Genomic DNA, 22,965 nt, shown 5'->3' with positions numbered 1-22,965 from the left:
AAATGAGGAGAAGTGCCCATCTTATCTTAAAGACCTCATAGTACCATAATATCACCCCAACAGAGCACAGACTGCTCTCAGACTTCTGGATTACTGTTGCTCCCTCTATTCCTACAGCATTTAAAAGAAGAATGGGAGGCAGAGCCTTCAGCTTTTAGGCTGCTCTTGTGTGGAACCAGCTTCCTTTTTGATAAAACATATAGTCAGAGCTGGATCAGATGACCCTGAATCCTCTCTTAGTTACACTGCAATAGCTGTAGGCTCCCGGGGGCTTTTCCTTAATGCAGAAGTGTTTCTTCTTCACTACCTTTCTCACCCGCTATGTGTTTACACATAGCGGGTGAGAAATTTATTAGTTATTAGTTATTATTAATCTCTGGTTCTCTTCCACAGCATCTGTTTTGTTCTGTCTCTCTTCTCTCACCTCCAAGTGGTCATAGCAGATAGCCACTCTTCCTTGAGCCCTGGTTCTGCTGGAGGTTTCTTCCTGTTAAAAGGGAGTTTTTCCTTCCCATCGTCACCAAGTGCTTGCACAAAGCGAGTCATCTTATTGTTGGATTTTTCTCTCTATTATTTGTAGGGTCTTTGCCTTACAATATTGGACTCATGAACAACAACCATATGACTGTTCGCACCACTAACACATGACCCTACACTGTGTTCACTGCATCATTCCATTTTTGCACTGATCACCACCTGCATTCATGTATATATCTATCTACTTAGCACTTTTAATTTTTATTTTTATGTTTATTTAAGCATTGTGTGACAGTATGTTTTGCACTAAGTACCGCAGCAATTTCCTAATGTTGTAAACCTGCTCAACATTTGGCAATAAAACCCTTTCTGATTCTGATTCTGATAAAGCACCTTGAAGCGACTGTTGTTATTTGGTGCTTTCCCTGATGTGTGCATTTAGCCTTTTTTTTCTCCTTCAACTGTTGTCAACTCAGTGAAGCATTTTCTGTTTTACTTTAATGTAAACAAAGATTCTTTTGATATTAGAATCCACCTTCAATCCTGAGGTGGAAGCATAAAATGCCCCACTGGATCAACTTTGTAATATAAATCTCTCCTGTTTTTACCATATCCTGTAACATCCCCAGCTCAATAAACCAAAAGGATAGTTTTGGATGTTTGATTTGACAAGGACAGTTCAAGAAAGCCAATTGGTGCAGTGCACAGTCTGATGTATCTGGTCAAGGAAATGAAAGTCATCTTCAGTTTAGGATGCTTGCTGCATTTGTGTGGTTCTGGTTCAGAAAGTTGTTAATAGTAAGACTGGGTTTGGGGTGGTGAGAAATTTCCATATGAAGTTTAATAAAGCTATCTTTATAGTTTGAAATGTTCATGTCAGGAACAGAGAAAATAAATTATCAGTGCCACATTCAGAGAATCTATGTGGGACAGTTTACCTGCTCCAGGTGACGAGGCCCCACTGATTCCTCTTAGGGGGTCAGGGGTCATGGAAGATGAGAAAGGGATGCTGAGACTGCTTCCACTACGAGGGCTAGAATATCCACTCAGTGAAGGGGAGCGGGAGCTAAGCTCTCCCCCTTCACCTCCCCTTCTTTTCTCAGGCAACAGTGGAGCAAGGCCCTCCTCTCCAAGCAGGTTAAAACTACCAAGGCCCTCCATTGCCTCCAGCAGGCTCTCCTCCAGGCCACCATTCCCCAACAATAATGAGGACAAGTCTGTGCTGTCCCTCCCCCTGTGGGCCCCTGCAGGCCCATGAGGAGAACTGTGGGCATTGGGAGAGTTGAGAGATAGAGGAGGTGATGGCTGGGAAGGATACGGGGAGTTCAGGGAGTTTGAAGTATGGTCGTGCCACACTGGAGGAGGAGTGGAGCTGTGGGAGAGAAGGTTATGATGTGGACTTAAAGGCATACACATAAAAAAGACAAAAGAAAAACACAAGGTCAGGCAATGCATCAGTGTGAAGTGTTACAGCCAACATATACTATATTGCCAAAAGTACTGGCTTCTGCCTTCACAGGCCTATGATCTGGAGTGACATCCTGTTCTTAATCCACAGCCTTTAAAATGTTGTCAGCCCACCCTTTGCAGATATAACAGCTTCAACTCTTCAGGAAAGGCTTTCCACATTTAGCAGTGTGTTTATGGGAGTAGTTGACAATTCTTCAGAAGCGCATTCATGAGGTCAGTGATGTTTGATAGGAAGGCCTGGCTCACAGTCTCCACTCTAATTCATCCCAAAGGTCAGGACTCTGGGCCAGTCAAGTTCTTCTACACCAAACACCCTCATCCATGTCTTGAAGGATCTTACTTAGTGCACTGGTGTGCAGTCATGTTGGAACAGGAAAGGGCCATCCCCAAACTGTTAGTCAGACAAGTACCATTCTACTGGTACCGCCAAACCCAGACTTGTCCATCAGAGTGACAGATGACAAAGCCTGATTCATCACTCCAGAAAACTTGGTGATGTAATGCATGGATGCAGCTCCTTTGGCATGGAAACCCATTCCATGAAGCTCTCTACGCATTATTCTTAAGCTAATCTGAAGGCCGCATGAAGGAGTTCTGTACTGACTGATTCCGCAGAAATTTGGCGTCCTCGCCATACTATGTACCTCGGCATCCACTGACCCCGCTCTGTGGTTTTTAAGTGACCTACCACTTCATGGCTGAGTTGCTGTCATTCCCAAACACTTCCACTTTGTTATAATACCACTAACAGTTGACTGTGGAATATTTAGTAGCGAGGAAATTTGATGACTGGACTGGACTTGTTGCATAGGTCGCATCCTATCACGGTACCATGCGGGAATTTACTGAACTCCTGAGAGCGACAGATCCTTTCACAAATGTTTGTAGAAGCAGTCTGTGTGTCTAGGTGCCGGATTTTATACACCTGTGGCTATGGAAGTGATTGGGACACCTGATTCTAATGATTTGGATGGGTGTGTGAATACTTTTGACAATATAGTGTAGGTTAAAATTAATAATTAATATAATTATTATTACTATCTCCCATGATCAGTTTAACAACGTAACATCATTAAGAAGATGAATTATTAACACAGCATGTTGTAACTTTCAAACCTTCTTGATGTGAGGTGACAGCGCTAACTGCCGTGCAACTATGCAAGATCTATCACACTTTTTTTTTTTAATCAAGTCCACACTTCATTTTTGAGGCTGTAAGGTACAAGTTCACAAGAGGGTAATCTCTACTAATCTAGATTTCTGCTGAGGCTGCAGATTTTAGAATTTGAATTTGGCATGAAGCGATCCATGACCCCAGCATGCCTTCTATCAACAGTCTAGCTTCTGCTCCTGCTGCTGATGGATTGGGGTGGGGAATGTTTACTTGGCAGAATTTAGGCTTCTTATCAACCAATCAATCATGTCTCAAAAGCCACAATCAGTTTGTTTACATTTAGCATGTATCGTTATTGACTATGTGCATCATGTTATATTGGCTATTTTCATTCATCCTAAACTGGTTCCTTGAGCATGAAAATGGGCTTCTGTGGCTGGACCAGATCTGAACTCAAAAGAACACCTTTGTGCTTTTGGGGTGTGGTAGGAACGGAGACTCACAGCATTTGCAGCTGTAAAACTTCAGAAATGATTCTACCCAGCATTCATATGGTCATTCAAAACTGCTCGTTGGAAACATACCTGGTGAGCATGGGTATGGAAGTGTCTGTGTACCTGTCTGCGTGTGGGAGGGGGCTGCCCGATGACACTGAGCACATGGAGCCAAAGATCCTCTGACAGGAAGCAGGAACATCTGATCTGAATATCTCTCCCTCTGTGGAGCTGCTGCCGTGGTTCATGCTGTCCAGGAAACTCCGGGAATCTGGAAAAAAAATAAGGAATACAAAATGAAGTGACTGCTATTCTACTGTGTTTAGTGTCCAAAACAAAACAAAAAAACATACCAGGGTTTGACGTAGTTCCAGAAACTAGCCCACAAAATCAGTGCTAACTGGTGCTTGTTTAAGCTTTTGTTTGGGCCCTACCTTTGTTTGGATTATAGACTGAGAGTTGAAACACACCTGTTGAGGTTTGACAGAAACTGTTCATTTAAGGAATAATTCTTTAAAGTATATTAAAGTATTTATTATTTATTTATTTATTTGTTCTCACCTTTTATGGAGACTTGCTTAGATTGTCTAGATTTCCGTTGTTATATTTTATTCTTGGACTCTAGTAGACTAGCTTTGCATGATTCATGATTCAAAATAATTTTTGTTTGTCCTAAACTGAATCTTGCGCAGCTCACGTCACACAGTATATTAAGATCACACAACCTTTAAGCCAACTTTATTCTGATTGGCTGCCTTTTGCAAACAGAAGGTTTGAACAGCACTTGGTTATTTTGTTGGACACTCAACAAATCCCAGTTAGAAATCTCTGGGAGAATTCTGCATTGATAAAGAGAAAGCTGACTCTCCTTTCCTTCGCCCAAGAGAACCAATCAACAGCTGAACTACAAAAATATATGAGCCAATTACATCGTTGCACAGACACATGCACACAGTTGAGGTTGTAGTTCACAACAGTTTGGCCAAGATACATACTGTATTTGTAAATGTCCCAGTCTATAGTTGTTGTGCTAAAGATGTAGGTAAGGTCAAACTTATGGTTTTTCTTGGTTGACTATCGATAATGTGAATTGGCAATTGCTCAGTACTGCTGGGATGGACTATCACCTTGGATTGCTAAATGGCCAGACTATCACAGAAAATGAGGAAAACATAACAGGCCCACATGGCTTCTGTTTTTAATTAGGTTGCTACATAAAAGAGCTAAACGTAAAGTATACATGACTGATATTTCAGTAGTGCTGACTTTACCAAACTGACCATTTTTTAAGCTTTGTTTAAGAAAAAATTCTGTGTAACCATCGGGACTAACATTCAGTTAAAACTCAAATCGCACATATAGAAGAGAGTTAGTGAGAGGTTATCGGAGCCAATCTGCCAAGAAAGTACATTTCTGTGAATTGACAGTGTGTGTGTGTCTGTGTGTGTGTTCCAGGAGGGATGGAGGTCACTCCAAACATCCATGCTGGGCATTCTGATCATGCAGTGTGTCATTCAGCAAACATGAGGGCAGGCTTCCTCAGGCTGCAGACAGGACTGTGAACTACGATGAGTCACCGTGAAAATAGTCAGTCACTATAAAGAGCTCCTTGTTTGGCTGGCTGCCCCCCCCCCCTTCCTCTCTTCCGCTCGTTCTCTCCATTCAAGTACTGGTAGACGGAGGCATTTTGACTGAGCTTTGTTTGTGATCATACTGGACAAGCGGCATCATCTCAAGTGGATTATATAATCCTACATGCTGACAGTGAGTTAATGAATTCAAAGAATTTGTTACAAAGAAGGCCCAGTGTGTAAAGTATACTGTGTGTGTGTGTGTAACAGAATAAACTGTGCAACAGTTTAAAGAGTAAAACTTAAAGTTAACTAGCTTACATTTTCTCTGTCCCTAAATTCCTAAGGTAACCTAAAAAACAATATCAACTCTCTGGGTGACAAGTCCTGTTATTATTAACTAACCGTGTCTGGATTCTGGTGCATATAAACAAAAAAACAAAACAAACAAAAAACATAGTGGTATAAAGGAACATTTCTAAATTAAATCCAGGAGTAATATAGCAAATAATGAGCGTATTTTTCATCAGCCACTAGTGAAATGCTATGGCTTCTTGCCATGATGCTATGAATTTCCCACAGCTTAATGTTCACATACATTTTTACAGTGCCAACACTCTGTATGGCATAACACATGTCCTAAAATTTAAATGCAAAGTTTCAATATAATGGCAGCTGCTGTGGTAATGACTCATTTCAAACATATCAAAAAGTTTCTTTTGTATGCTTTAAACTATAAACTGGTGCCACTTGAATTGGCACTTCTCTGGTCAGTTGGTGACTGAATTTCTAAACGCATCTGACAAATAACAAAATTTGAATAGAAGCTAGGTACAGCTACCTCTGCTTCTGCTAAAATGGCTTCCTTTTCTTACAGAGTTTTGAAGGACTTTTGTTTGTGTTATAGAGTGACTTTTACAGAGTCATATCTGAATGCTTATTCATCACAGCTATTTGTCTGCAGGTCTTAGAGAAAATAAATGGATTCTTGCATATGCAAAGATGCTATTTTTATGTTACAAGGAAAAGTGCATCACAGTCCAGAAAATATACTAATAAAAGTTAAAGATAAAAGTAGTTCATGCAAAAAAAAAATAGATTAGTGTTATAATATCATTACTTATTGCAAAAGCACCCACATCAGATACTTAGAGTCAAAAGGACCTCTTCAAATTAATTGTTCAGCACAACTAAGAACTTAAATATCTAAATTATTTTTGAAAAATTAAAAGACTGAAGGAAAAACAGTGAACCCTTCTTCCTGAAAACCTAACACCATGAAATAGTTGGTATGTTGCCTGAAAATTAAGAAACAATCTTCTGTGAATCAGTTTTGTAGAGGAATAAGTGCGACACCAATCACTGAAATGTGGTGCAGTATCAGAAATATAAGATGTATAAATATGTAAAGAAATGTACTTATTGACAAACACCACATTCCCACACAGTATCCGATACACCAAACAGTAACAGTTGACACTCAAATTGAACTCTCGAAGGTTAAAGGTCAAGAGCTCAGTGCACAAAAAGTTACATAAATAAAAGCAGGCGCACACAAACACACACACATGTACACACATAAGCGATAATGTGCAGTTCAGAAAGCAAAGATAATCCCGGGTTGTGTTGGTGTTGTTGTCTCTTACAGGGAACACACGCAAACTGAAGGGAGAGCAGCAGCCATTCCCACAGTCACTGTCTATATTCCTCTCTGGGGATGATTCCCAGAATGCAGCCGATTCTCATCTCCCCACCGTTCCCACGGTCGATTATCTTCACCGTGATTTTTCACATCTGTGGCTCATCGCGCCTCATCCCAGCACGTTTGCTTAATTACAGAACAGCCATACGTGTGGCAACACCAGCTGACCCCAACCTGACCTCTGACCTTAGATTCTGCTCTGTGACTGAATCCACAGCCTGCTATTACACCTTTCACTGGCAGTAGCTATGCTACACAGTATCCATAGCTACACACTTTCAGGCAGGTACAAATTAAAGATGAAAAAAAAACCAACCTGTGCTACGTATGAAAATAGAAAACTGATTTTTCTTGCAATATATTTCTTTACAAGTTTCTTATAAGACTGCATTGCAGGACAGGACATGTATTTTTAAGAGCATATATATATATTAGGGGTGCAACGATACTCGTATCGATATTGAACCGTTCGATACAGTGCTTTCGGTTCGGTACACATGTGTATCGAACAATACAAAATTTTTAATGTATTTTATCAACTTTTCTTCTGACGATGCTGTCTGTGTTGAGAGCTCAGTGGATCTGCGTTCGACTACTCCGCCTAGGCTGCACTGTCGAACGCAGATCCACTGAGCGCAGCGGAAGCTAGCAAGACAGAAGCTAAGCTCGTTGCAACATAGCAAATTGAACCTCCCCCTCCCTCATTCAGATCTGGCCTTTGGAACTATTTTGGTCTTCATGTGAAGTATGAGCCTAAAGGTAAGCACGTCATGGACAAAAGTAAAACAGTATGTCGGATGTGCCACGCAATGCTCAATTACATGGGTGGGAACTACTGCGTTAGCGCAGTTTGCTCGTTAACGTGTTGACGTCGTCCAGCCCCACGCACGGGGCGATCCGCGGTAACTCGTTAATGGAGATTTGCCTTGTTGTGGCATTAACGTCATTTCAACGAGATTAACGCTGACAGCACTAGTGGGAACACAATGAATATGACTGCACATTTACGCTGACATCATCCTAGTGCAAAGACAAGTGGAAGCAGACAAAAACAGCAAGCACGCATGCTACAAACTTTACCCGAGTCATTTAGACAGCCGTTAGCACATGATTCTCCTTATGGAGACCTGATATGTTTAATATGCTGCTGAGAATATACCCCAGAAGAAGCATATAGTATAGCTTTTATTTTGGAAAGAGCCATTTCTCTGTAATAAACTCTCTTTTCCAAAGATGAGGGATTTTTCCATGAGATATTTATTTTTTTATTACTTTGTCGTTTCAGCAACATTAAATTTAAAAACTGTACTTTTGAGTTAAAATATATATTTATAATTTTAATAAATGACAAATTAAAAAAGCATGAACATTTTTTTGTATCGAAAAAATATCGAACCATGACACCAAAGTATCGAACCAAACCGAACCGTGAATTTTGTGTATCGTTGCACCCCTAATATATATATATATATATATATATATATATATATATATATATATATATGCTCTTAAAAATAAAATTCTCCACTTAACAGTCTGTTATTACTGATCCTTTGCTTTGTCCATCTTTGCATGATTCTCAGTTCAAAATAAAGCTTGTTCATGTAGTACTGGGCTTTGGTGAATCTCCTCAGTTGTTTTAAAGATACAAAAATATAACACCTTAGACCAACTGTATTATTCTATTAGTCAAATCATAGGATATAACCTTATGTATAATTACATACAAACAGACTGGATAGACCGAAACTACAGAACCCAGAGCACAATTTCCAAGCAACAAAGGTGAGTTAATCTGCATTTATCTTTCCGGATAGACTGAAGTGCATGAACACATTTTTATTTGGATTGTGTCTCATTCAACATGGATTCACTTGAAGCATCTACTGAATAAATAAACATAAGCTAAAACACAGGTGCAGAAGGTATAACAAGAGCAGGCTTAGTGCTAACTGTAACAGAGTGTGTAGGCAGGAGGCTGCTTGAGCGCAAAAGATGCAGGAAGATGACATTTATAGATGTACAATGAATCTTGCCAGTCTAAAGAAGCCTGGAAGAAGGTAAAGCAGAAAGAAAAATAACTCCAGGAAAGAGCAGCTGAAAGGAATTATGTGTGAAACATCTGTCCACTGAATTTTGATAGACAGCTTTCATCCAAGTCCAGGAAGATCACAGCTATCATCCAAATAAAGGCAGACATAGACATACAATAGAAAAAAATGTATAAATTAATGGACTGAATGTTGCCATTGAAGTCTAGAGTCAAATATACTCCACAACAAACTAAATGGTAAAATAAGTAAAATGATAATAATTTGATGTTCAAAAAAAAAAGAAAAAAATCTGTTGGCATGTAAGACATCAACTTTTGTTAATAGTGTGGGTTAAAAGAAGAAGAAGATGTTTTGGGAAGGATAGTCACCTCTTCATTGGAAACAGAAAAAGCAACTAAATCTTTGCCAAATCTAAACTGCTGAGCCAACCTCCACTCTCAGCAACCTGTGGTTCACACTGTTTCATGTTTCTGCTCACAGTAAACAAGAGACACTATCAATGGCAGCTAGAAGTCTCAGTTATTTGCTGGAACTAATGATTTAATCAGATTCCTTGTGTCATCCTTACTCATGTTCAGGTGAAAAATGGTCTTTTGCTAATTTGCTAAATAAATCAATCAATAATCAAGTATACTTCTGACTAAAATCACCATTTAATAACGCTAGACTCTTGTTAACTACCATACAGTGCACATATTATTAGACCACCACCCAGTTTAAGGTTTATACCACAGCTTCCCTAAATAAACTGTACTGGTAATTACCAAAACAAATTCCAAATTTACAGTTTTACAACATAGGAGAAAAAAAACATAAAGTACATTATTATTTTTGATTAAGATGGTAAAATACAGTTATTTACCCTGAACTGCTGAACAGAAAAAATAGTTTTAGTCTTTGTTGTGCTTTATTAAAAAGAAGTCAGGAAACATGTAATTTCTAGCTGCTTAAAGTGTTGCATGAAAAAAATGTTTCTGTTCCTAAAACAGTAGCTCACGATACCAGAGTTATATTGGTGGGTCCATCACTTTGGTCCAGACCAAAAGAGCTCAAGTTTTCACATGACATTTTGTGTTTCAGTTCCTTTCCTGTTGCACTGTAAATTTGTTCATTTCATCAGTTTCAGCTCTTAGCGTGATATGCTAAACTTGGTTGGTAACCAATTGAGCGGCTGAACAAACTATGCATTGAAACTTTAGGATGATTTTTTTTTCCTTTAGCGTTTTCCTGTGCACTGTTTTGCTCTCACTTGAACAAAGCCTCTTCAGTTTACCATTAAACCATGCAAAACCTTTTCCAGATGGCACAAGCCCATGTGGGCACAACTGCCAAGCACCTCCACCCCTCCAACTCCAAATGCATGCACACACACACACACACACACACACACACACACACACATATATACACAGGCATACACACACTTTTCTGATCACAGTGAGTGATGGTTAGGTGGCTCAGACTGTGAATGCATGTACCGTATACCTTCTTGCTTAGAACAAATATGAATTCTATTCAATAAAATAAAACCTGATCTGGAGATTATATTTTCCTCAGACTGCAGAGCCTGCTGAATAAATTAGGAAAGATACAGCGGGCTAATGTTTTATCTGACAAAGAAGAACTTTGTGTGATGCATTATTAGCAGAGAAGGCTGAGCCTACGCACATACATAAACACAAGGATGCATGCAGCTCTGCTGGACAAACGGCATGCTGACCACAGGAATGCAGAGTGCAAGTATTCAATACACACACACACACACACAGAGTGACTTAGGCTGGCACGTCTGGAGTTTCACAGTATGTTACAGTACAGCTGTTCACTGAGATCACAGACTGCAGCTTCTCAGAGAAACAATGGGGGAGGAAGACACCTGCTGCTACCCATACACCCAGTGAGGCTATGTATTATGAAGAAATAATAATGTCAAAAATAGTTTAGCTTAAGTAAGGTTCTTGTTCATTCCGGTCAATTTAAAAGTTAAGCCCTGACAGCAGAAACCTTAACTTTAATGAGAACAAGTCAAACCCTGAGTTGAAGCTTAATTTCTATATATAAATCTGCCAACGTGAGTTTTTGGATGATTTAAGTACTGGTTTCCTGTTTATAAACAACTCCAATTCTGAGTGTGCAACAGGAAGGCTGAAAATATGCTGCGGTCTTAGAGATGGACTTTTTCTGTGCGTACACAGCATTTCTCAAACTTTTTGCCTGTTTGATCGATACCTGACAGCATGCAGTCGAATTTTGATGATAAATAGCAAAATACTTACAATCACTTAAAAGACAAAATGAAATCTGCATTTGTTTAGAAATCAACAGCAAATCTATTAAATAAGTTCAAAGTAACATAAGCATATTTAAGTTCCAAACTTCTTGTAATTTACCAAAAATATTTACAAACTACATACAATGGATGGTATATATGTGCAAAAACTACAGCAATTTTAAAGCATATTGAACAAAGCACATGAATCACCATTTCCATCTGCAAACTGATGATGTTTAGGTTGGGGGAATAAAAACTGCTGGTGCTAATTCTCCAGTTGAGGAGTATTCGTTCATTACAGAAGAAGGAACAACAATTACTACATCTCTAACAAGACGTCTGTCCTCTAAAAGAAAGGCAGAAGGCATGATGGAAATATCTTTTCAGCTTGTTTAATATATTTCTGTGAAGAATCTCCATGCACATTAGATGTATTTTAAGTCAGTTTTTGCTATGTTGGCTCTTGTTATGTTTTCTTTTTATCTAAAAGCCAAATTTCAGTATATAGTTTCATATACTCTCATTGGGAGAAATTGGTTGCTGTGCTAAAAACCTGCTAATGTTTGCTTCTGGTGCTAACAGATTTTAATGGCTGCCTATAATTTTTCATGTTTGTCGCCAAACACTCACTAACTACTAGACGAGCAGTAGTAGCACTTGGAAAATGTAGAAGGTTTGACTTCAAGTTAAAAGTTAGCTAATGGGCTTCAAAAGATACTACTTTTACTTTGAAACCAAAAAGTGTCAATTTGCTGTTCGTTTTGCAGTTTTCAATACAGATCAGTGTTTGTAGACAAGTCAGTTTCTTCCCTTCAAATGACAACCACAGCAATGTGCCAGAAACCAACGCGATCCACATCTAATTCATCTGGCACATGTAAAACATTTGCTTCTGTTTTTCTTTCTTGATTTTCTAAACTGAACAATACAATTATGATTAAGTCTCCTTACTGTATGGGCAACTTAGCCAGGACCTAACCATCAATGAAGATGATAAGCTGCCAAAAGTATCTCCAAAAACAACTTTTAACAAATTTAGCCCATTTTTCTGCAGTCGGATCAACTGTTTGTCTGAGTCTGGGGAGAGAAGGGCATGCAGCTTTCTTCTTGGTATCACTTGGCCCTAAATCAGAATGCAATCAGCTGTCTGGTAAGGCCTTACTTGGAAAAAAAAAAAAACCTCAATCAATTTGAGTTTCTGCGGTGTCTTCCTTCCTCCTCCTCCTCCTCCTCCCATTCAGCTATTCAGAAACTTAGTGTCCAAGTTGTGGGGAGGACAAACTAGTAGGAGGTTGTATGTGAAACAGATTCCTTTGCTCTCTGTTAGTGTTCAGACTGACAGTTTTATCAACTCAGTAAAATGGCAAAGGAGAGGGAGTGAAGAATAACAACACTGTAAATAAAGTCCAGTAATCAAGATTGTGTTTGAAGGGACTAGACCATCGCTCAGGCTTTTATTAGAGAATTGTCATGATGACAATGATTTTATGGACCACAGTCAGATTCAGTGCTATGGTTTCACTCATAATATGATGACATAACTATGCAAATCAATCATCACATGCTCATGTTATTCAGTTTTAGCTCCCTCAAGGTGAAGATGAATATCAGTATTCTTCATGTATCAGTAAAGCATGTAAACAACCCAGATATTTGATCAGTTCAAGTGAAATTCCTCAAACTTAACCCGTCTGGAGAAGTAATCATGTTTTTTTTTTCTCCTGGTATTGGATCCACACATGTTGGTAGTTTTAAAATAGCAGAGACCGATTTGGGAATTGTTTTTTACCACTGCCGAGTTGCATTTGCAAACTTTTCATTTTCCTGGATTGCAGCCTTTCTAACACCGTGGAGACATGTAGTAGTATGATGCTAACTAAAAAGCAACTTGTCAATTGATTTTTTCTGTCTCAAATCACTGTAGGTCAAATAGACATGTTGATAAGTCTAATACAGCCATTCATTCAGTTTAATTCAAATTAAATTCAAATTAATTTAAAACAACAAGTAAATAAAATGCTGCACCTTTTTTAACCTGTCTGTGTGGAAATAATGGTTACAGCAAAATAATGAATAGCATTTCTGCTGCTCCATAAAAGTGATATGATTGTTTAGTTCTTCTGAGAGGTAAACTTTACCCTGTTCACCTCTGCCCATAAACTCCACCCTTGTGCAAAGATCATGTCATATGGACTGCCTATAGATTCCATACTTCCTGCTTTGTCATATGGTTCCAAAGTGCAGATGTACTAAAAATGATTGCATCATCAGCATTTGCATGCTAGACAATGTATGCTCTGGTAAGTCTCACATAGCCAGAGCTTTAACACAGACCAGTTGTTGATTAATGGAGGAACAAAATCCTTGTTTCGGTTTTTCCATCTTGGTGCCTGTGTCCTGAACAGGCCCTCTGTCTGCTCTGTTGTCAAAAGTTTCCATCTTGTGGTTTGATTTTCTCCATCTTTGCCCTTGCTTTCCTGCGCCACAGCAAAAGTCAAACATCTGCACAGTGTCTCTGAACAGCCTTTGTCAATAAATTTGTCCCATAGGGAAATGGAGCTTTTTTTTAAACTTCTCTAAATTCTGAACCTGTTATTGACACTGTGCAGCTACTTATGCTAACAACAACTATCTGCAGATTCCTTGATATTTTTGTCTAGTCCTGTTCTGTCTTCCTCCCTTCAGCCCCAACTGGTTGCAGCAAGTGGTGCTTTGGTGTTAGCTCACAGGACTTATCTGGTTGTTGGGGTTTTCTGTTTTCTCTGTATTGTTGTCCAGACTTTACCTTACCATATAAAATGCTTTGATGTAACTGTTTTTGTGATTTGGCGCTATGTAAATACAACTGAACTGAAAATTTAAAAAACAAACAAAAAACTTAGTGATTAGTGATAGTGCTTAATTTTAGTGTGCAGTATGGTAGTAAGTAAAAAAAATCCTTGAATTGCTCTACTTTAACCATAGTACTTAATTCTTACTAGAATAGTGAATAGTGAAGAATAGTGCCAAATTCTTTAGTGAATACACTTTTTTGGTGATTATTTAGAATTAATTAACTGAAAATAGCTACTTGTTATAGTTATTAGTATTTGAAAAAGCTACTAAAGTCAGAATACTTGGCCATTTGAGGGCAGCAAAAACATATTCCGAATGCAACATCGAGGAAACATCATGACACATCCACTTCACCATAACACTCAACCATTTCTGTGGCCGTGGCTTTTATTTCGGCATGTCATGCAAGAGACTTTTGTAAGTTGCCAGTGGTAACAAAAAGAAAAGAACCCACCTCCCAAGCAGTGCATAAATGTTCCATGCGACATAGTTTTGGCAATGATGTCTGGATACTGGAGGAGACAGATTTCAAAACCTGAGACTGCTGCAGTAGTTGGAAAATACACTGTGCCAAAAACTTTGAAACCACTTCTTTCACTTTTATCCTGACTACAGGGCAGTGCTGACATCATGCCAACAATTACCAATGCATCAACCATAACAGCATCATAACAATCGTCATAGAGAGATGACTCTGTTTATTTGTTAGTTTGTAGCTGTTCTTTCTCTGTGGTGTTGAGTTTTCATGTTTCTATCGAGACATTTCGTGCTTTTGGTATTTTACTCTTGTCTGCAGTTTAAAGCAATTTAACATTTTGTAATGGAATTACACCTGTTCTTTGCCTATGCCTGACAGACTATCTCTCTTTACCCATAAATGTTGGACTGTTTTCATTAACCACAGGTGGGTAACAAAATAAAGGGAAAACAGTGACCCTTTTGACCCCTATTATTTAGGGATCTGGTCATCATGCTGTTGGGGGCAGTTTCCTGTCTATCCTGAAGGGACAAGTGAACCAAAACTGCACTACAAATCAACCCAAAGTTGTTCTGAGTGATCACCTTTATTCTGTGCCCAAGGTAGTGCTCTCTTTTACGATATACCATGCCCCCTGTTCATATAGGAACAAAGACTCACTGAAAATCCAAATCATGTGAATGATGTGAAATCCAAATCACGTGAATCATAAAACTGGATCTCAACCCAGTTGATTGCCTATGGGAGACTGTGAACCACTGTGTTTGGCAAAACTCTATACCAGTAAAATGATGGATCACTTCTCGACAGAGATGTGGAAAATCCAAGTCAAGACACACTGAAGCTGTTCTGGAGGCATATGGTACACTCAAGACCTGAACTCTTTTCACCATAAAGAAGTACCCTCAATGATCAGTTTTGACACCTCTGTATACATAAATAAAGATTTTGTTTGATGATAATTAGAATATTTTTTTCTAGGATAGCTGCATAGGCAGAGATCCCCCTCACTAACTTCTGATGTAAACTCAGTCATTTTGTTCTATAAGCTGGCCTGAAATATGGCAAAGAAACCACCCATTTCATAAAAGGGTTACTCCTAGTAGGCTTTCAAGGGGTGATTTTGATAACGAAGCATTTCAACACTTAGAAATTAAAACCAAGACAAAGATTGTTCCTGGAGGAAAAATAAAAATTGCTGAAGTTTACTTGTGGCTTAATTTGTTGAGTGTGACATCCCGGGGGAATGCTGGGAGCAATAAGCACCCCAACAAAAATGAAAATCTTCAAAGACTTTTCAGTTCAACCCAGGTCAGTAGGGCAGAAAAAAAGGGGGAAATGGGGCCTCCTTCGGTTAACCACCAATACATCAGCCTCCATGACTGCATAACACAGGCCATAATAGCCTTTAAAGGGATGACATCATGAACACGGCAATGGAACAAACCACTTCACCATCCCACCGAGTGTGAGATGTCAGACGGGCTGCACGCTAAATCGTTTTTTCATGCACAAAAAGAGACAGAATGTGGGGTTTTTAAGGAGGGATGGGGGTGGCTGAAAAGGAAAAAATTCCAGAAAGTGTTGGCAAATACCAGAGACCTGGATTAGAGAGAAGAGAGGGGAAGTGTTTCTCTGCATGTGCGCCTCCTTAAAAATTCCGCGAGGGACTGAGGGAGAGATAACGTTTCATAAACAAGAGACAGAATATAAGGAAAACTGGGAAAATAAAAATAAAGAACACAAGGAAACCTGTTAAAAGCTCACCAATGTATCATGACTGTAGGTGGTTGCAGCCGGTGTGTACGCACACTTGTGAACAAAACTATTCAATCATACACAATCATTCAGGCTTTCTGGCATGTGTGTGTGTGCACGTACATACCAAGAGATGCAGTCATGACGGTGACACTCTCAGAAGTTGTCCTCCTGTTTGTAGGTTTCCTGTTTACCCCCAAACTTCCAGGATCTCCCCTTCCTGTTCCAAAACCTCTATCTCTTTCTACTACGCTCTGCCTCCCTGAGTGAATGAAAGCCTCCCTGTGACCAAGAATCTCCTCCTCTCTCTCTCTCCCTTTTTTCACTTCTGTATGCAACAAAGCAATGTGAACTCAGCTCACTGGAGGTTTCTTGTGTGTGTGTGTGTGTGTGTGTGTGTGTGTGTGTGTGTGTGTGTGTGTGTGTGTGTGTGTGTGTTCAGGGGCTGGATAGTTTCGCTGCCATGCCCAATTCCTTTCGTATCCCAGATGGAAAAATGAGCTCCCCTGTTTGTTCCTGGCGTGTTGTGACTCCGCACAACTTCTGGGTTTGTATGAAGGGAGGGACAGAAAAGAGAGGGAGGGAGAAGGAAGAGGTAGGGAATCCCCCCCGCCCTCCCAACCCCCCACTCCCTCCCTCTTACTGACCACTGAGCATTGTTCCTGCTGAACTACTGTGAGCACTTTCCCCCAATCAGAGTGGATACCAGAGGGGTCAGAGGTCACTTGTGGCCTTTTATGGACCATAGAGAGAGAGGAGGAGGTGGTGGGGTTTGAAGACTTTCTATGAGCTCTCTGTCAGGGCATGTGTGTCCACTCCCACCATCTGCTCACTACAAATGCAAAGGAAAAGGCATGCAGACACACTGACAGTGTCTCCTGCCATGTGTCTAATCTTAGCACCTCGTAAATTACACCGTAAAGCTCCTGATGAATTGAATTGTGTTTACTTTTGCTTGAAATGGAGCATGCGCTGCATGCCTGGTTTTGGCAGGAAATGAGATGGAATGGATTTTAGTTTTATCTTTATTGTTTGTTTTTTCTTTTTCCTTTTTTATTTGTAAAATGCATGCTAGTTTTACTGCTCAATTTGCTATACACTGGTGTAACATTTACAGTGATGAAGTTGACTTGAATTGCTGACTTCAATTATTCATCTACACACGCCTTAAACAGCATCAAAAAGAGTTATCGAGTGTTGCATTAGCTCAGGCATGCCGCATAGTCACTCAAGCTCAGCCTGCAAGCCACTTTGAAGCCCACCTCCAGCTGCTTTTTGGTGTAAATGATTTCATCTTTGTCATATCTCTTATCAGTGATGACTGCTCTGTTCTGTAATGGGATCTTGCTGTTGCTCTGCATGTGGAAGAATGTGGAGTTTTATGGCCAAATATAAATTACTTCAAATGAGAAATCAGTCTTCTTTTGACTATCAGACTCCAAGCTGAGATGCACTGGGACACCCCAAGTGTGACAAACTAAGCAAAGCACTTTAGTTGCTTTGTATATCCATCTTGTATATAATCATAACTTCTATGAGACATATGTGTAGTGAGTGAAATGATCACATTATTCATTATGCAAGCTATTTTGCATGACACTGTGCATACTACAGCCTGTCAATCACTCTCAAAGCAAAGGCAACTTTCAGTCTTTTGTTGACATCTGGATCATGAATAGTGTTTAAAAAAATGTAAAAACTGCTGACAAAAAAACAAACAAAAAAAACATACTGCATGTCTACACAATGACAGTTGAAATATTTAGCTAAAGACCCTTTAGCTCACTCCTATTCACTAAGCACAACAAAAAGCAACCGTTTGAAGAGGTCGTGCTCCCCTCTGTGCTATACTCTTTGACTTTCTCCTGACCTTTCACCCCTGAGGTTCAGAAAGTCAAGTGTCTATCTGAGCAAACCATCTGACTCTGTTAAACCTCAGCTCGTAACTACATCTACATTCCTTGGCTAAAGCCTGCTTCCGCTGGCTGAGACCTTCTGTATATATATCAGTGTTTATTTTGATTCATCCAAAAGTACACACAGAAATTATCATTACATAACACTTGAATTTGAGCTTGCCATCACGAGGATATGAAAGTACACAAGTGCAGAAACCGCAGCAGAGTTCATCTTTAGGTTGATGATTGCCTGGTACTGTAATGTTGGTTTCCCAAAGGCTTAGATGTGGGAAAGTCTGCTGTCCATTTTAAAAATCTTAGTGTTGTTACTCAACAGCCTTAAAGCATATAGCATGTGTGGGGTATCTCTGTTTTGGTAAGAAATCTCTGTAGGCACTCATATAGTAGCATATATGCAATGCATTGACTGGTTAAAACACTTTTTATAACGACATCCCATATGTTATATGCAACCTAACTCTGAAATCAACCCTAGTTCTATCAAATGTTTTACCCTACTATCATTTCTGGGTATGGTCCCCAACTTTATAGTTTTGGTTCAGCTTTATGATGCAGCAGCTCTTCTCTTTTGGCTATTTAGAAACAATATGTTGTTTTCTGCTTTATATTATACTTTTAGATTTGGCTTTTGTGCTATTAGGGTGCTAGTAATTGCATTAAGTGTAACTGGCAAATTCTGTGACTGCTTTACCTGTTTCACAGGTTTCTTTTCTTTATCAGGAAATGAGAAACACTATAGTTAGATCATTTTTATGGTTAGGTAAGACTTTCAAATTCATATTCTGGTGTATTATCTCTCTAACTCTATATTGCCTATGTGTAGCTGCATTTTATCTTTGTATACTTTTGCTCAAGTGCTAACTGCCCTCTAACTCCAGAGATATAGAATGAGTAATAGCATCTCACTAAACTCTTGGCAAAGAAGTAAAAGACGATTCCCCCTAATTTCTATTTATTTAAATAAAAAGAACTTTCACATGTTAGTTTAATAAACTCAGTTTTCCTTTTAGACTCAAAATAGAGTAGACTTTAAAAAAGTCTATCAAATTCACTGGAATACTAAAATGTACACTATAATTCTATGAGCTTCATAAAAATACCAGCACATATGACACACCAGGATCTGTTGTGAATACCTTGGTAGTCGTAACTGGAGCGTTAGTGTGTCTGACTGGGTGCACCGTTGTTTTTTAGCTGCCTGATGCTGTCCACAGCAGTAGCCTCAGGTCAGACTGTGATTACAATAATGACTGTAAACATTAAAAAAAGATTTCAAATGAGGTACGTCACTGTTTTGTCCAGACAAGGCAAACTGTTTCCCAGACTGCAGTTTAATTTTAATGTGGGTAACAGGAAACTGTTGTCTGACCCCCGAGCGAAAGATATTTTGTGTTGTTTGTTAATTCATCCATGCAGTAAAGAAAAAAAGCCTTTTTTTTTACATAACTGATGATTACTCTTTCAGCAGCTATTACTCCATCCTGCTGCCACTCTGCTTTGAAAAACGTGTTTACAATAAACAGGCAGACCCGCTGTTTGAAAGCTCAAACTAATCTGCCTGCAATACAATGCAAAATGCCACCATAAATATCACTTTAATTACTATCTCTATAATAGGATATCACCATTGCAACCAGTGTTCTAAACCGCCTCTGGCATTGCCATCAGCACAAGAACTGTGCACCAGGAGCTTCACAGCATAGTTTTGAATAGCAGAGAAACTCCTGTACATATAATGTGCGGTTGGCCTTGAGACAACATCACCATGTTGCCTTAGTATGATTAAATGCTCATTTTTACTGATTTCTGACAGCACAATAAATTCCTCCAGCAGCTATGTGGTACACATCTCCTCAAGCAGGATGTCCCAACAACAAAAGACCCTCCCCTCTCCCCCTGTCCCCTCCCAGAACAGGACATGAGTGGACATCCTGCCAGCAGTGGTCTCTTCCTCTGTTACCGAGAAACTATTATTAGCGGATATCCAGCATCAGCTGTCCTGCATGACAAGATATCGAAATCCTTTTGGTTTAAATAATATAAAGACATAGATGAAAATAATGAAGACAAAGGTCTAGAAATCAGCCATATATCTACCCTGACCACACACAAATGACCAAAAACAAAAGCCATGCCCGCATATGCAGCCAATAGCAACAAAGCATAGGGTAGGTATGTGTATGAGTGTGTGTTTTGGTACCCTATGCCAGAAGGACATTCCAGCCAACTCTTGAACCCTGTCCAACAGCAATCAGGAGCTCAAGTGTTTGGATTGAGTGCTTTTGTCAGTAACACACTCATCTATGTTTTTGGTCTCTCACACACTCCTGGCAAAATGTACCTTGTGTCAAGCTGTGTTGGTCAAACTGCCTGCCTGTCCTGAGCTGGGAAAACTCTGAGAAATGTTTCACTGGAAAGAGAAGGAGAACACTGATAAGACTTCCTAATGCGAACACACTCACGAGCACAAGTGTTCATTCTGACATTATCTCTTACCATAAGGCGTTGGAGGAGACACTGGGAAGGCTGGAGTGGGAGGGACGATGTCAGAGCTAACTGTCCGTCCTTGATAGTCCACACTATTGGATTTATAGAGATGTCCGTGCTTTTTAAAAAGAAAGAAGTAAGAAAGAGGTATGAAAAAGGGGAGAAAAGTAAAAAGCCCATTTTTTTCCCCCAAAGTCTTAAAAGGTGACAAGACACACACACAAGCAGACATCAGTCTTGTGATCTGTGTGTGGCTGCAGCCTGTGTTTTGGTGTAAACACTTGGGCCATTCATTCCACCCAGCTGTAAGACTGAGTGCAAAACTAAAAGACTGATAATAATAATAAAAATAAGAGCAAAGACAAAGAAACATCAACATTAAGATGTAGACATTGTTGCACAATCAGGATCTCTTTATCTCCTTCTCTGTAACAAAATTGAAAGTGCTACATCTGGTTTTCTTGATGTAATTGAGTAAAGCCCTGTCCACACAAACATGGGTATTTTGGCCGTTCACTAGTGACGAATGAAACATGTACTTTTGGAAAGAGGGCATTCATGCATTTCATGCGGTTGCCAGCAGGTAGCATAACAACAGCAGTCACTGGAATAACCCCAGACGTGCTTGTAAAAGAATGGGTCGAGTTTGACTACTGATTGGGCAAATGCCTTGCATTCAGAAGGAGACACATTGACTACTTTTACTCAGGCATGCATTTTAAAATTTATAGCATGTTTCTAGGGTGATTACTTCAAAGAATGTAGCTTTTTGAAAGCAGATGATTGTTTTTTTTTTACACCCTGTTTATGTTCAAACTTTAATAACTTTACATTTCCAATGCAATGTTAGCTTTATAGCCAATTTGCTCATGCTTTTAGCTTACCCCTGCTTGACTTTGTGACCTACTGTATTAGATTTGCTGATTCTCTAGCACTGCTTATATTTTCTTTGCATTGTTTCAAATTAGCCGATGATGATTTGCTGCTTTTTGCTTAGTTCCACTGGTGATATTTTAGCTTTGCATATTACATTTATAGTAATGTAATCTGTTTCATTTAATGCTACATTTCTAATAACCGACTTACCATAGCTTACATCTCATTTCAGATTAAGCTCCTTAACTGAGGCTAGATCGTTGGCAGGTTTGCTGTGCTGTTATTTTATGTGTTATTTTATGTATTAAGGTTTAAATAAAATTGTTTTTACAGATATATCCCAGTATGTAGTATATATTTTACTAAAGTGTGTTTACCTGAGAGGGCGAGGAAGGACTGTAGCCTGGGGAACTCCTTAGGCTCTGATGTCCACCCTCTCTCCATACTGGACTATGATGACCAGCGTAATCTGTAACATCAGTGACCTGCTTCTGTTGTATCCAACCTGATTGGAAAGCAAAGTGATAAAGAGGGTTGAGGTTGGGGAGGGCAGTGGTGTGTGAGGAAAAAAGGGAGAGAACAGACAGTCAGTCAGATTATGATCTGAAATGCAGTCAACCACAGATTCAAATTCAGTCATGCCTTTTTCTTCTCCATTGCATATGCTTAAAGTTTTGTCTGTTCTAATACAATCAACACTGAACAGTAGTTGCACTTTATTCTGACCGGTTGCAAATTAAGAAAGAAAAGCTGATGACGGTGATTCCTCTTTGACGTGTTGCCTCTGATAAAAAGCTTCTATTAGTATACATGTATCAACAAAGCAGGGAGATTATCATAAGGGCAGAGCTTATATGACTAAGCAAGACTTCACTGTGACCAGATGGTGGAACATCGGGGCGGCTTGTCTGGAAAACATCTGCTGAAACAATCAGTTGTTCTCTTTTCAGATATGAGTGGATAGCCCCCTGAGCTGGATCTTATCTAACATCAGAAATACTTCAATGATCTTTCTCAAGAAGTACAACATTTGTTGTATGGAACTATGAAGAGAGTATAGTTGATAGCTAAAGATTCAAAAAGAACCAAAAGTCAACCAATCGATAAGGAAGTATGAGATCCCTACAATATTACTGTAACTTAAATCATCCTAAAAGCCTGCAACAGTTAGCTTAGTATTGGCCTCGCTGAGTGCACACAGCTTAGAAAAACAACTAGATACGTCCTGAGCTGACTAACCAAATGTAGACTGTATGAAGCCTCTCACCATTGGCTTATTGCTTAGCGCATTCCCCTTTCCTTATGGTTAACCTTGCAGTTTCAGAAATCACATCACTTTAAGAAACAACAACATCCAACCTACGCACATCTGGATGGAGCAAAAAGGCACTGCTTGGTTCTTTCAATGAACAGCTTTAAAGTCTTACAAAGTATTAGTCTTGCAAAACCTGATCTAAC

At 39.3% G+C, this 22,965-nt stretch overlaps 1 protein-coding gene across 1 annotated transcript in view; it reads right to left on the bottom strand.

The window, feature by feature from the left end:
• The window catches only part of LOC134646673 (tensin-3-like), a 45,414-nt gene that overhangs the window by 6,801 nt on the left and 15,648 nt on the right, over window positions 1-22,965 (bottom strand). The window contains exons 9-13 of the mRNA XM_063500536.2: window positions 21,885-22,012; window positions 20,641-20,749; window positions 20,486-20,554; window positions 3,679-3,826; window positions 1,416-1,849 (exon numbers count right to left, since the gene is read on the bottom strand). Of these exons, the coding sequence (XP_063356606.2) occupies window positions 1,416-1,849; window positions 3,679-3,826; window positions 20,486-20,554; window positions 20,641-20,749; window positions 21,885-22,012 (888 nt within the window). The remainder of the gene's footprint in view (window positions 1-1,415; window positions 1,850-3,678; window positions 3,827-20,485; window positions 20,555-20,640; window positions 20,750-21,884; window positions 22,013-22,965) is intronic.

This window comes from Pelmatolapia mariae, linkage group LG17 (genome assembly GCF_036321145.2).
Source record: "Pelmatolapia mariae isolate MD_Pm_ZW linkage group LG17, Pm_UMD_F_2, whole genome shotgun sequence".
Lineage (NCBI taxonomy): Eukaryota > Metazoa > Chordata > Actinopteri > Cichliformes > Cichlidae > Pelmatolapia > Pelmatolapia mariae.
The sequence above is the reverse complement of the archived record's forward strand: the minus strand, read 5'-3'. Positions and strand labels throughout refer to the sequence as shown.